Source organism: Giraffa tippelskirchi, chromosome 13 (genome assembly GCF_054371585.1).
Source record: "Giraffa tippelskirchi isolate mGirTip1 chromosome 13, T2T-mGirTip1v1.2.pri, whole genome shotgun sequence".
NCBI classification, from domain to species: Eukaryota; Metazoa; Chordata; class Mammalia; order Artiodactyla; family Giraffidae; genus Giraffa; species Giraffa tippelskirchi.
The window spans coordinates 106,213,294-106,228,309 of NC_137287.1; the positions used below are offsets into that span (position 1 = coordinate 106,213,294).

At 40.7% G+C, this 15,016-nt stretch overlaps 1 protein-coding gene and 1 long non-coding RNA gene across 5 annotated transcripts in view; one reads left to right on the forward strand and one right to left on the reverse strand.

Moving 5' to 3' along the window:
• Positions 1-5,078, reverse strand: part of TRPC4AP (transient receptor potential cation channel subfamily C member 4 associated protein) — a 68,880-nt gene extending 63,802 nt beyond the window's left edge. For all 4 annotated transcript variants that reach the window (XM_081559920.1, XM_081559919.1, XM_081559918.1 and 1 more), the window contains exon 1: positions 4,885-5,078. In XM_081559920.1, coding sequence (XP_081416046.1) covers positions 4,885-5,052 — 168 coding nt within the window. In that variant the 5' untranslated portion in view covers positions 5,053-5,078. The remainder of the gene's footprint in view (positions 1-4,884) is intronic.
• Positions 4,562-11,904, forward strand: LOC145533143 (uncharacterized). The gene is made up of 2 exons (XR_014073890.1): positions 4,562-5,677; positions 10,603-11,904. It is a non-coding gene; the product is annotated as an uncharacterized LOC145533143 (long non-coding RNA).
• Positions 11,905-15,016: the final 3,112 nt, after the last annotated feature.

Genomic DNA, 15,016 nt, shown 5'->3' on the forward strand with positions numbered 1-15,016 from the left:
TATTATACAGAATATAATTGTTGCATACTACATGGCTCTGCCGTAAACAATTATCTTATCACTATCATCATGATGAAAATACCAATGGCCAAAACTGACACAACCACATTAGGAGAATCATGGAGACCAAATGTGTGGCACAGGGTGCTGTGATTAAACCCTAATCCTCTACAAGAGGAAGAGAATAGATAACCTCTAAAACTGTACAGTCAAGAATTAGCCTTATGTCATTTAGAATGTTGGCTTTCCTGTTTCCTGGACTCTTCGCCTGCAAAAGAAAACAGCCATAGTGTGGACAGTGACTGCCTGGGGAGGGTGGAACTTGGGGTGAAAAGTGGGGGCACTGCTGCTATTTTTTACAAGGTTCATGATACCCAGAAATTCTCCAAATCATATTCAAAATATTCAACTTCACATGGAATTTCTTTTACTACTACTAGTTTGTCTTACAAGGCTTTTACTCTCATTTAAAAATAATCATCTGGATTTTGTTTTCCTTGTGAACATTTGAGTCGTATGATGAAAAGAGCCACTATCCAGGCATCTTGAAAGCTGAATTTTTGGCAGGTGTTGTATGGGTTGTTTTCTCTTGGAGTACTTGTGGTTTGACAGTTTATAGGAGTGATAATCTCTTACATCATGCTGCCTAAGCTGTCAACCTATTTAGTAAATATTACACTTCCAGATATTTACAGTTTTTGTTGACTTATTTTTGTCTTTAGTGCTTTTCTTTTTAAACAATTAAATGCTGAATTCCATAAACATAAAATGTATATTTTATTTGTTTAGTTCTAAGTGTAATATATCAAATGCTTTGAAATAAATTAAGTGCAAGTAAATAGTCTTCTTAAAGATTAATGAAGATTAAATACCTTTAATTAATGAAGATAAAAGACATTGTTAGATTATTCTGGTAATATTAACCAATGAATGCTTGCGTCCACTTTAATGGGCTCTGTTATGTTTTAATATAATTAAAAGTGAATTTTATGGTTTGTGAATATAAAAACCTGTTTAAATATTATCCATATTTTTAATTAAAAGAATTTATCCTACCAGGGGGTTTTCAATATCAAATTACCCTTGATAGGCAAAGAAGACAGTATTTGATTTGAACCTCTAGGTTTCAAATGTTAATGCTTAGAAAGAGGCTGAAAGAGGCAGTGCCAATTGAAATTTTTTTTTTTTTAAAAGAGGGGTCAATCTAAAAAGATACATATGAAGTAAATAACACTCAAGTAGAATTCACCAATAATCACGAAGGAAGTGTTGACTGGAATTTGAGAAACGGAAGAGGATGCCATAACCCAGCCTGTCATTAGATTTCCAAACTGAAGTGGTATCTCGAGGTGTGGTGGGTCATGACCTATTGAGTTGCCTTGCCTAGTCTATCCCTTTTCCGCAATCCCACTGACCATGCAGGATCCTGTGCACCCCAGGGAAGGAACCTGGATTTGATACCAACTGCCATGGGATGCCACTGGAGGATTTTAGGCAAGGGATTATAAGATCTGATTTGTTTTAGGGATCAAATGTGCTGATAAATCTGGACAGGCTCTGTAAACACTAAGCATCATACCAGCATATTTTATTACCTTGACAGAGGACAAACTGAAAGGGAGAGATGAAAATAAGGTACACTAAAATCCAAGTAGGATAGGTCCATTTTAAATCATTCAGCCCAGAGTCTTCTCCCAGGCTCCTCTCAAGTTCCATTTGGGACTTGAGGAAGATCAGGTTTGGTGGGCTGTATTTGCCATACTAAGTTTTTGAGGTGCCCATTAGATGTCTGTGTGGAGATGCTGAGAAAGTATTTGGATATATCCGACTGGAGCTAAAGGGGGAAATCAGGATGGAAATACAGATTTAGGATCTATCAGAATATAGTTTTGCTAAAAACAATACTTGCTAATCTTTATAGCATGCCTACTATATTTTAGACACCATTTTAAGTGCTTTACATGTATAAATGCTCTTTGTCCTTACCACAGCCTTACCAAGCTAGATCCCATGATTATCTCTATTTTATAAATGAAGAAACTGAGGCAAAAAGAGATTAAACTACTTGTTCAAAGACACACAGCAAGTATGTACCAGAGCTGGGATTCAAATCTAAGTAATCTGACTCTAGAACTCTTTAAAGCCATAGGACTGTGTGGGATATACAAAGAGACAGCACTGAGAAAGACAAAGCCCTCAGATACAGTATTTCAAGGCAATTTCCTGAGTCCTGAGGATCAAATGACTGGTGCTGCTTCAGGCTCTGCAGACGCATAAAAAAATAAAACACAGTCTTTCAAGAGGCCCAGTCTCAGATCTATGAGCTGATGACAACTATTTACTGAGCATCTACTACATGCCATACACTGGGCAAGGTTTTTAGATATATTATTCTACTTACTCTTCCTAACAGCACTAAAAAGGAGAAGTTACCATTGCGATTTTAGAAATAACGAAACTGAGGTTAAGAGAGGTTATATAATATAACCTAGCAATAAATGATAGAACTAGGGTTTAGTCCAGGTCCATCTTACTTCAAAATCTGTTTTTTCCCAAGGAATTCCTGTTACCTGCTACAACACAGATGAACCTTGAGGACACTGTGCTAAGTTAAATAAGCCAGGCACAAAAAGACAAACAATGTATGATTCCACTTACATGAGGTAATTAAAGTAATCAAATTCATGGAAACAGAAAGCAGTAGAATGGTGGTTACCAGGGGCTGTGAGAAGGGAAAAGAGTAGTTTAATGGCTCAAGTTTCAGACTTACAAGATGAAAAAATTCTGAAGATCTGCTTCACAACAATGTGAATACTTACTGACTGCACACTTAAAAACGAATAAGATGGTAAACTTTACATCATGTGTTTAAAACGCAAAGAAGAAAATTTTAACCTGGTCTTTCCAAGTATTCCACAAGCCATAGAGAATATACTCAGTGTGTCATGGAAATACCTGTAAGGAAATCATTTACTCTGCAATGTGGGGGAGGAGAAAGAGTGGAGCAAGGAAGAGATCAAAGAAAGTTACTAAGAAGTGACACATTTGAAAGATGGAGATCCCCACTTTATCTTCACTATAGTTTTGGGAAGGAACCTCAGTCTCAACCTCTGAAATAGCTCCCACACCTGTCTGTATACAACTTGATTACCATACTAATGGCGGTAATTAATGTGGTAATCAGTTATTACCACAGACTATAAATGGGGCTCAAGAACATTCCAGTACCTTCTATCTGATGAGTTTCTCCAGTCTCCTTCCATTCCAAGTCATCCAGCACTGGGTACAAATTAAATGTAAAGAACTTAATTTTCTTTCATTCATTAAGTTAAAGAACTTTGGTGGCTCTCTATTGCTCTCAGAACACAGAAGATTCTCAAGAAGAGTGCTTAGGAAGACACTGTATAACTTGCACAATGCTTGATGCAAAGCATGTACTCAATAAAGGTGAGTTGAGTTCCCTTTCTGCCCGTTCCTACCTACACAGGTCAGTAAGAGTCTTTGGGTTAAAGGACAGAGCAAGTATTTCCAGGATCTTAAGGCAGACAGAGAAGAATGCAATGGGAAAAAAGTTGCTCATCTATGGTTATCTTATGGCAAGGAAAATACTGCTCACCCAGAACTGCTTCTTCATCTGTAACCCTATACAAACATACACACATATATATATATGTCCTTTTAAACATATAATATTAAAATGGCTCAAAACTAAGTTACTATGAAAAATCTCACTCTCATTCTCTCTCTCATCTACCCAATTCCCACTCCACCAATCACTTTATTAGTTTTCTGTACATACTTAAGTTTCTTTATGCAAAAGCTGTCCTTAAGTTAAGCTAATGTTTTACAGGTGTGTTTACAAGGTAAGTTCTGGGAACAAGGTGGGGGGGGAGGGGAGGAGAGAGCAACCTTGGTCTTATTCATCCTGATTTACCCTAAAGCAGTGTCCTTCATTCATTAAAAAAAAAAAAAAAACTAATCATATAATAGGCACGTAGCGTAAGCTAGATAACAAGTACTGCATTAATATTAACTGATTACCCTTCAGCTTTTTACTACGCACCAGAAACGCATTTAACGCTTTACACAATTGTCTTTGATCCTCACAACACCTTAACAGGTTGGTTACTAATTATCATCCCCATTTTACAAATGAGGAAACTGAGGCACAGAAAGGTAAACTTGCCCAACCAAGAGACAGCAGGGTTCTGAATCCAGGCCTGACTCCGGAACCCTAGCTGTTAACCAGGACGCTTTACACACGCAACACAGATACAATCCCTGCACCCGTTGGAGCTCAGCCTAATGTAAGATACAGGCGAGAAAAAGACTAGACAATAAAGAAATATGTAATTAGAGACTAAGAAAGTAATGTGAACGAAACGAATTCTGGGCTGTAACTGAATAACAATGGGGACCTACTTTAGAGGGGGGGAGGGGTTATGTCAAGGAAAGGCCTCTCCGAGAGAATGACATTTATGATGACTTGGGAACCGTTTCGTGGCTGCAACGATGACCCACCGCCCCGTTCATCGCGGAGAAACTCGCGGCCCGTAAAGGCTAAAGCAAACTCGCCCAGGGTCCCCCAGACGTGCAGACGTGGCGCAAGGAAGGGAGGATCCAGGAGCTGGGCCCAGGACTCGTACACGCCATCAGTGCCCGATGCAGCCCAGCCCGGCTCGGCCCCTAACCCGGAGCCTCTAGCCTGCCGCTGCCCACTGCCCCGCCGCGGCTGACAGCGTTGGTACAGCCTACAGAGAGGCCCCGCGACCGGCCAAGAGGGGTCAGGCCCGTACTGCGGCGGCCTGGAAAGGCCTCTTCCCCGGCCCCCCGCCAGCTCCCGCCCGGTCCACCCCGCCCCGCCCCTCCAGGCCGGCTTCATACCTGCACGGCCCGGGCCAGGCCCCGGCCGGTCAGCTGGCCCTGCCGCAGCTGCAGCAGAATGTTACCCGGCCGCGGCCGGCCGCCCCATCCGCCCCAAGCCGCCACCGTTGCCGCCGCCCGTCGCCCTCGGCTGGCCCCAGACCCAGCAGCCGCCGGCGCCGCCGCCATGTCTCCTCGTCCGACAAACAGGAAGCAAGCGGCCCCGGGGCCGCGGAGATTTCTACGGGGCGGCAGAAGGGTCGCCGCAGCGCCCCCAGTGGGCCGACGGCGGAGGCGCAGGCCGCGTGGCAGGGGCCGTCGTGCCGCGGGGGCTGCTGGGAAATGTAGTCTTGCTCTTAGGCGGGCAGATGCGAGAGAGCGATGTGGCGTTTCTCGGGCCACATGTCCCTCTGGCCTCTCGGTCCAGCATTTCACTGAGGTCCCTCGAGGTCGAAGACAACTCCCTGCGTGCGAAGTCTCCCATTTCTTGCCAACTTGGGGAGGTTACAGTCAAATGACTAGGAAAAGATCTTGGGTTCCAGACCAGGCATCAGCCCGCCTGTTCTGGTTCCCACCTGCTTCTTCCTGCTGGGACTCGCCGCGGACCTCCCTGAGCCTCATTTTCCCGAGTTCATTCAATCGGTAGTTCCTGGGAGCCTATTCAGCCAATACATAGTTCCCCGGAGCCAGCTCTGAGCCCAGCACCGAGCGGTCCCTGGAAAAGCAGTGGTAAGCAGAGAAGATAACTAGGTCCCTGTTTTGGAATGCGAGTTACAGGGGAAGACAGCACATCCCTACTCAGACGCACAGTAGGGTAAGTTGTGTAACTTGGTAGGTTGCTGTGAAGTTAAATGAAATAATGGAAGAGAAAATGGTTGGTAAATTGTGACATCATATTCACTGTCAGAGGAAACTCGACCTGATTACTCCCCCCCAGTATGTTCTACTCTACTCTGAGCCCACATAATCATGCTTTTGGCAAACTTCTGTGGTAGGATCGTGGCGTCTCCTTGCCTTTTTTCTTCCTGGGAGGGGGTCTTGTATTAATAACATAAATGAAAAAGGAATGCTGGGTGTGGTGCAATAAGGAATGGTGGAGATTGTAATTCATAATTTATTGCCCCAAACTGAACATTTTTAAGAATGAAAGGGTGCTATTAATTACAACAGGACAGTAGGCATATAAAGAGGCTGTTTCTGGTAAACTGGGATTGTGGTCACCATCCTCATTACTATCTGCAGGGAGTGGGCTCCACTCGCCTCCAGCAGGTTGTTGCTAAATTGTCTGGTTTTTTCCAGAAAGGCCGAAAGTCTGAATTTTTATGTGAAATTACCCTATTTTGAAAACTCCATGGGCCAAATAAAACCCTATTTGTGACCCCTGAAACAAGGAGATCAAGATCAGATTCAGGTATACATGGAAGTTTAACATGTGGTAAGGGAGACATTTCAAATCAATGGGGAAAGAAAAAAAAAAAAGTTAAGTGTTGAACTTTACACCAAAAGCTAAAATGAATCTCTGACATACTAAAAGCTGTATGTAACAAAATCAAAGTACAGTTTTAAAGCTGGATTGTGCTAATGGTTATACAACCATAAGTTGGCTACAAATCATTGGACTGTACACTCAAAATGGGTGAGTTATTGTATGTAAATTATACCTCATAAATTTATGATATGTAAATTATATATGTTAAAAATCGAAGTATACAAACAGTAGAAGTGAATCTATGGGACTACTTTTATGATTTGGGGGTAGAAAAGTTCTTCTCAATCATAAAACCCAGAAGTCATGAAGAGGAAAAATGTTGACAAGTTTGACGATAACAACATTAAAGCCTTCTGTATAAGACACTATAGTGTTAGTTGCTCATTCATGTCTAACTCTTTTCGACCCTTTGCACTGTAGCCTGCCAGGCTCCTCTGTCCATGGGATTCTCCAGGCAAGAATACTGGAGGGGGTTGCCATTTCTTTCTCCAGGGGATCTTCCCAATCCGGGGATTGAACTCAGGTCTCCCGCATTGCAGGCAGATTCTTTACTGTCTGAGCCACCAGGGAAGCCCCATAAGACAACATAAACAACCATAAAAGGCAAGGAATATTCTGGGAAACAGTCAGTATCCAGAATGTGTGAGGAACTTACAGTGTGCTCTCAGCCAAAACTTATCCCCAGGAAGCTCTCTGAATGGCTTGCTTTCTCATGTACTCCAGGTTTCTATTCAAGGAAAGACCTTCCCTACCATCCATATAAAAACAGCACTCGCACTCCTTACTTACCTTCTCCATATTATTACCTGCTTTGTTTGACCTGACATGGTTTTTCACTTTCTGCACCCCTCCCCCCGCCTAGAGGATAATCCTGGTCTTTGCTCATTGCTGCATTTATATCCCCAGCACACAGAATAGAACTTGACACATAGTAGGTGATCAAATATGTTTATTGGCTCAGTAAATTAATGAACAGATGCATTAACACCTACAAAAATCAAGGAAAACCAAACAACCCAATAGGTATGGTGGACTATACTCTCATCTTTGTCACACTGGGAGACAGGATCCTTAGAGATCTTACAGTTCAAATGGCCCTTCAGGTTTCCCTTGGCACTCATCATGCTGGAGGCAAGTCTTCCCATCTCAGCTGTGACCCAACCACAAATGTCACTGTCCATTCCTAAATTTGTACGTTCCTCAGCCCAGCCTGGCCCAGGCATTCTCCAAATCTGTCTATTTGCTGAGTCAAAAATGATCACTTCAAGTTCAGTCCCAAGTCACTACTGACTAGGAAATAAGGAGACAGGTTTCCAGAAAGTGAAAGTGAAGTCACTCAGTCGTGTCCAACTCTTTGGGAACCCCATGGACTATAGCCTACCAGGCTCCTTAGTCCATGGAAATTTTCCAGGCAAGAGTACTAGAGTGGGTTGCTGTTTCCTCCTCCAAGGGAAATCTTCTCGACCTAGGGATTGAACCTGGGTCTCCATGCATTGCAGACATTTTACCGTCTGAGCCACCAGGGAAGCCCAGGTTTCTAGAAGCCTCTGGATAAAGGCACCCCTTCCACTTTATCTCTTTTCTGCCGGCCTTTCCCATAGAAACCAGACGAGTGTCTTTCACCACCAGAGGGCGTAGGACCCCTCCCAAAAGAGCCCAGCTGATGTCAATTTGGGTCAGGGTTAGAAAAACTAAAGCTTCTTAATAGGCTAATTTCCGCCCCGCTCCCCCATTAATCCCAAATGGTTTAACCAAACATGCTGATACTACTCAGAGACTATCACTTCCTGTAAATTAGTTACTCAACTGGGCAGATGGATTTTCTGGGGCAATTTAAAAATTTTTTCAACATAGAAAAGTCATTTTAATCAAAGCAACTGGCAGTTATATTCAGACCATAGAAACAGCTGTTCATATATCGTCCTTTGCTGTTATTTCCAATGATTATATTTTACACATTACACTTCTAATGTACAACTTTTCAAGGATTTGTTTCAAAAATGTTTGTTGAGTACAGTTTCACTTGCCAGGCACTATTATAGGTGCTTGGGATACAGTGCTAAATAAAAGAAACAAAGTCTCTGCCCTCATGGAGCTTATATGCTTATGTAAGACCCACCCTTTTCTTTTTCGGGGCTGGGGGGCATTTACCATTGCCAAGCACTTTATTTGCAATATTTTATTTTCCCTCCAGTTTTTTGGGGGAAATTTTCAAATCTTCAGAAAAGTTGAAAGAATAATACTATGAATGCTCAGATATCCTTGCTTAAACTCATCAATTGTTAACATTATTTTATTTTTATTCTTCTCTATCTGCATATATATACATATATATATATACACATATCACATTTGTTCCCAAACCATTTGAAAGTAAATTACAGATATCATAATACTACACCTCAATACTTTAGCATATTATCTCCCAAGAATACACACCTGCTTCTAATAACTATGACACCATCACATCTAAGAAATTTAATGTTGTATAATATCACCTTCTATTCAATTGTCTGCAGCTGCCCCCAAGATGTCCTATAGGGTCTCCCCCCCCCACCCCCCAACAGGATTCAATCAAGGATCATGCTTTGTTTTTGAATATCATGTCTCTTTAGTGTCTTTTAATGTCTAAGAGTCCTCTCATCTGTTCTGTCTTCATGACACTGACAGTTTTTAAGAGTCTGGGCCAATTTTGCTGAATGCCCTACTATCTGGATTTCTTGATTAGATTAGGGTTCAGATTTTCTAGCAAGAATACTATATAGGTGATGGTATCTTTCCCACTGCTTCACATCAGGATGAAATAATATAAATTTATCACATTATTAATGATGCCAAGGTTGATCTCTTGGCCTAAGTGGTATTTGCCAAGGGTCTTATTGGAAAGGTACACTTTTTCCCTTTGTAATTAATAAGTAATATGTGGCCTCAAGACTGAAGCTATCTTGATCCCCCCCACCAACTTGTTTTAATTGCTAAGTTGTGTCCGACTCTTCTGAGACCCCGTGGATTGTAGCCTGCCAGGCTCCTTTCTGTCCATGGGATTTCCCAGGCAAGAATACTGGTGTAGGTTGCCATTTTCTTCCCGAGGGGATCTTTGCAAGCCTAGGGATCGAACACACATCTCTTGAATTGGCAAGTGGATTCTTTACCAGTGAGTCACCTGGGAAGTGCAACCTTTTCCCTAGGATGATAGTAATTAACCTTTCCTCTGTTGTCAAAGGGGCTTTCCTTGTGGCTCAGCTGGTAAAGAATCCGCCTGCAATGTGGGAGACCTGGGTTCCATCCCTGGGTTGGGAAGATCCCCTGGAGAAGGAAATGGCAACCCACTCCATTATTCTTGCTTGGAGAGTTCCATGGACAGGGGATCCTGGTGGCCTGCAGTCCATGGGGTTGCAAAGAGTCAGACACAACTGAGCAAGTAACACACACACACACACCCCTGATTCCCATCATTATTCCAAAGAGTCTGACACAACTGAGCGAGTAACACACACACACACACCCCACCCTGATTCCCACCATTCTTCCACATCCCCTCCATGTTCCAGGCAGACTGGGATCCTTAGAGACCTCCTGTCCTACTAAGAATGAGAAGACCCAACTCCTGCAAATCCCACATTTTCTTTAAGACTAAGTTCCTACTCTTTTCAGAACTCCGGAAGCATTTCTGGTCAGACTCGAACAACCTAACCCTTGCTCACCAACATTTTTAGTATTGTTCTATACTTAGTTCTCGTGGTTTCTTTCAACTTCCTGGTAGCCTGCATCTGACAGAAGGATAAAGTAACAAGATTACTTCCCCTCCTCCTAACATACATATAGTTCAAAAGACATTCAAAACCTTATTTCCTGCAATTGTATAATTATCCCTTTTTGAAACTCCTTTTTGGAGAGAATCCAAAAAAAAAAAAAAAGATCTCTTTTGAAAAGAAAAAAATCTAAGTAAAAGCCACTGCCTCTGAGTCTTTCCTATAATTCTTGAGAACTTCTTGACAGGTGACAAATTTGACTTCTCTGGTGAATTCAAGTCTCAAAAACAGCCCAAAGTCCTTGAGTGAAACGATGAATAGTGGATGATTAATACTATTTTTTTCTGTTCTTTAAAAAAATTTTTTTAATTTGGAATAATTTTAGATTTACAAAAGAGTTGCAAGAATAGTACAAACAGTTCCCTTACACTCATATCTCATCTTTCTCCAATATTTACATCTTACATAACCATCATTTTTCTGTTTGTTTTTTTAAAGCTTCAGTATAAGGAAAAGAAGTCCCAGATGGACTGTTGTGCTGCAATCCTAGAAAGCAATCAATCAAATTAGAAGAGAGCCTATGAAGAAAACAGAATAGATTGATTCCCACCAAGAATTAGTGTCAAAAATTGAAAGATTCTTCAGCATTCAGAAGCTCGTAAGAGGATATAATTACAATTTTATGCCTAGACATTTGAAAATTTAGATGGAATAAAATTTCTAGGAAAAAATATCTATACCTAAATGGACACAAGAAGTAATAGAAAATTGGAATAATCTCATAACTATTAAAGAAATTGAATCTATAATTTAAAAACCTTCCCACACACACACAAAAAAACTTCAGTCCCAAATGGCTATGAAATCTACCAACCTTTTAAGGAAGAAATAATACCAGTAATGTATAATTTCTTCCAAAAGCCAGATAAAGAAGTAATATTCCCCGACTGTTATTGTGAGGCCAGCATAACACAAATACCAACAATAAGAGATAAGGGGCAATGAAAACCTCTAATTTTATTTCGTTTAAGTTGAGCTGCTTTCATTAATAAGGTTTCATCGATTTGTTGCAACAATGATGGGGACATCAAATACCCTGGTTCTGAAACGTAAGCTTACATCAGAATCACCTGGCCAAGTTGAGCATGCAAAGTTGCTTCAGTTGTGTCCACTTCTTTGTGACCCTATGGACTGTAGCCCGCCAGGCTCTTCTGTCCATGGGATTCTCCAGGCAAGAATACTGGAGTGGGTTGCCACTTACTCCTCCAGAGGATCTTCCCAAATCAGGGATCAAACTTGCATCTCTTACCTCTCCTGTATTGGTAGGCGGGTTCTTTACCACTAGCGCCACCTGGGAATCATCTGGAAGGCTTGTTAAAACACTGCTGGCCCTCCCTTTTCTGAATCAGAAGTTCTGGGGTGGAGCCCATGGGTTTGCGTTCGTAACAAGTTCTCTGGTGATGCTGCTGCTTCTACACCAGGGGCCACACTTAAAATCCATGGAACCAGTGGCATGTGTTAGGTTGGTACAGAAGTAATTGCAGTTTCAGACCGTGAATTTTAAATCATTATAACAAGAATCAGCTTCAATGACTGCTGTCAGTTGATCGTTCTCAATTCCAACGACTGGCCACTACGCTCCTCAGCTTTAAGGCTCTTGTCTCCTTTGCAAAACTTCTTGAACCACCACTGCACTGTACATTTGTTAGCAGTTTCTAGGCCAAATCCATTGTTGATGTAGCAAGTTGTCTCCACTGCTTTATGACCCATTTTGAACTCGAATAAAAAAGATCACTCAAATTTGCTTTTTGTCTAACATCATTTCTACAGTCCAAAATAAATATAAAATAATGTCATTAGCAAAAAAAACCATAAAGCAAGAAATGCAATTAAAATGATGTATAAGATAACCACATTTATTTAAGAATGTATTCTAATATCAAACAGCAAACTTCAACAGCGCAAAACCGCAATTACTTTTGCACCAACCTAACATTGAAATTTTGCTTGCCATTGCAGTAATATCATTTGAAAATGCTTGGATAGGCTTGAAATGTTGGACTGGGTTTCCCAAGAACTTTCTCATTTATTTCACTAAGAATGTTAAAAAATATATCAGTCAAATAGGCCAACACTGTTATTCCAAAAAAACAACTTTGAAAAGATTTTCCAAATGAGATTGATTTTTGGCTAGAAAAATAGGAATTTTATTCTTGTATTTTTGTAATGTGCTTTGGACTTTCCCTTAAGACCACCAACTAACTCTTATATGATAAAATAAGTGGTAGGTCATCTCTAATCCCTGAAGAATTTTTTTCCAAAAATTGGCTATTTTGTTGACTTCCTTTAATAAAATGAACAACTTCCACTGTTCCTGCCCAATATACACATGAATTTCAGCAAAATCTGTTTTCCAAAGATTTACAACCTATAAGGGTATGCCAAATAACATTGTTTTCAGATGCTGCTAACATTTTTAAAACGCCTTTGTCATATTTTAATTTTTCCAGACTAATTTATATTGACCCAAATTGCCCTCATCAACTTTGTAAACATTTTTAATCCAGTTTTGTGTGAGGAGAATACCTAAATACATGACAAGACCCTCCTTAAAATGGCCTTACCACTCATCTCAGGCATAAACTAAGCATTGTGCAATATCCAACTTGTCTTTCTCAAGTTGGATCACAAAATCAATACCATAATTAACACTACTTCTAAAATTCTGCAAAGATTCAAGGAGAAATCATATTATTGCTAAGACATATGTTTATTGATTTACCATAAAAACAGTACACACCAAAAAATATTCCAGAAGACTAAAAACCTTTAGCACAGGGAAGGAAACCATCAACAAAACGAAAAGGCTATCTACTGAGTGGGAGAAGGTATTTGCAAATTACGTATCCAATAAGAGGTTAATATCCAAAAGAGACAAAGAATTCATACAACTTAACATCAAAAACAAAACAAAACCTATGTAACCTAATTAAAAAATGGGCAGAGGATCCAAATAGACATTTTTCCAAAGAAGACAGACAGATGGCCAACAGGCACATGAAAAGATGCTCAACATCACTTATCAATAGGGAAATGCAAATCAAAACCACAATGAGATATCACCTCTCACCTGTCAGACAGCTATTATCAAAAAGACAACAGGTAACAAACGTAGGTGAGGATGTGGAGAAAAGAGAACCCTTTTGCACTACTGATGGAAATGTGAGTTGGTGCAGCCACTATCCCACTCCGGTACTCTTGCCTGGAAAATCCCATGGACGGAGGAGCCTGGTAGGCTGCAGTCCATGGGGTCTCGAAGAGTCGGACACGACTGAGCAACTTCATTTTCACTTTTCACTTTCATGCATTGGAGAAGGAAATGGCAACCCACTCCAGTGTTCTTGCCTGGAGACTCCCAGGGAGAGGGGAGCCTGGTGGGCTGCCGTCTATGGGGTTGCACAGAGTCAGACACAACTGAAGCGACTTAGCAGCTGCAGCAGCAGCCACTACGGAAAACACTATAGAGATTCCTCAAAAAGGTTAAAAATAGAACTACTATATAATTCAGCAGTTTCACTCCTGGGTATTTATCCAAAGAAAATAAAAACACTAATTAAAAAAGATATCCTGTGGTACATGTACACAATGGAATATTACTCAGCCATTAAAAAAATACATTTGAATCGGTTCTATTGAGATGGATGAAACTGGAGCCCATTATACAGAGTGAAGTAAGCCAGAAAGAAAAACACCAATACAGTATACTAATGCATATATATGGAATTTGAAAGATGGTAACGATAACCCTATATGCGAGATTCAGAATAAGAGACACAGATGCATAGAACAGTCTTATGGACTCTGAGGGAGAAGGTGAGGGTGGGACGTTCTGGGAGAATAGCATTGAAACATGTATATTATCATATGTGAAACAGAACACCATTCCATGTTCGATGCATGAGACAAGGGCTCAGGGCTGGGGCAATGGGATGACCCAGGGGGATGGGATGGGGAGGGAGAGGTGGGAGGGGGGTCCAGGAAGGGGAACACATGTAAACCCATGGCTGATTCATGTCAATGTATGGCAAAAACTACTACAATATTGCAAAGTAATTAGCCCCCAACTAAAATAAATAAATTTATTAAAAAAAAATAATAAAGTGTTCAAAATGGAAAAAAAAAAAAAGATATGCACTACTGTGGTCACTGCAGCATTATTTACAACAGCCAAGATATGGAAGCAACCTAAGTGCCCATCAACAGCTGAATGGATAGAGTATGTGGTATAAATATATATTCCTCAGCCACAAAAAGAATGAAATATTGCCATATGTGACAACTTGGATGAACCTAGAAGGTATTATGCTAAGTGAAGTAAGTCAGAGAAAGAAAAATGCTCTGTGATTTTACTTATATGTGGAATCTAAAAACCAAAACAAAGGAACATAACAAACAGAAACAGAGTGATAGATACAGAGAACAATCAGGTGGTTGCAGAGGGGAAGGGAGTCAGGGGTGGGGGGAGGAGAGAGATGAAGGAGATTAAGAGTTACAGAATTCAAGTTACAAAAGAAATGAGTCAGGGCTATGAAATGTCCATATGTATGGACAATATGGGGAATATAGTCAATAATTACGGGGACTTCCCCAGCGGTCCAGTGGTTAAGACCTTGTGCTTCAAATGCAAGAGACGTGGGTTTAATCCCTGGTCCAGGAACTAAGAGCCCACATGCTGTGCAGCAAGGCCAAAATAAGTTTTTTAATAAAATAAATAATTATGTAATGTCTTTTACAGGGACAGATTGTAACTAGACTTATTGAGGTAATCATTTTGCAATGTCTAAAAATATCGAATTACTATGCTGTGTAACAGGAACTAACACAGTGTACACAGGTCAGTTTTACTTCAAAA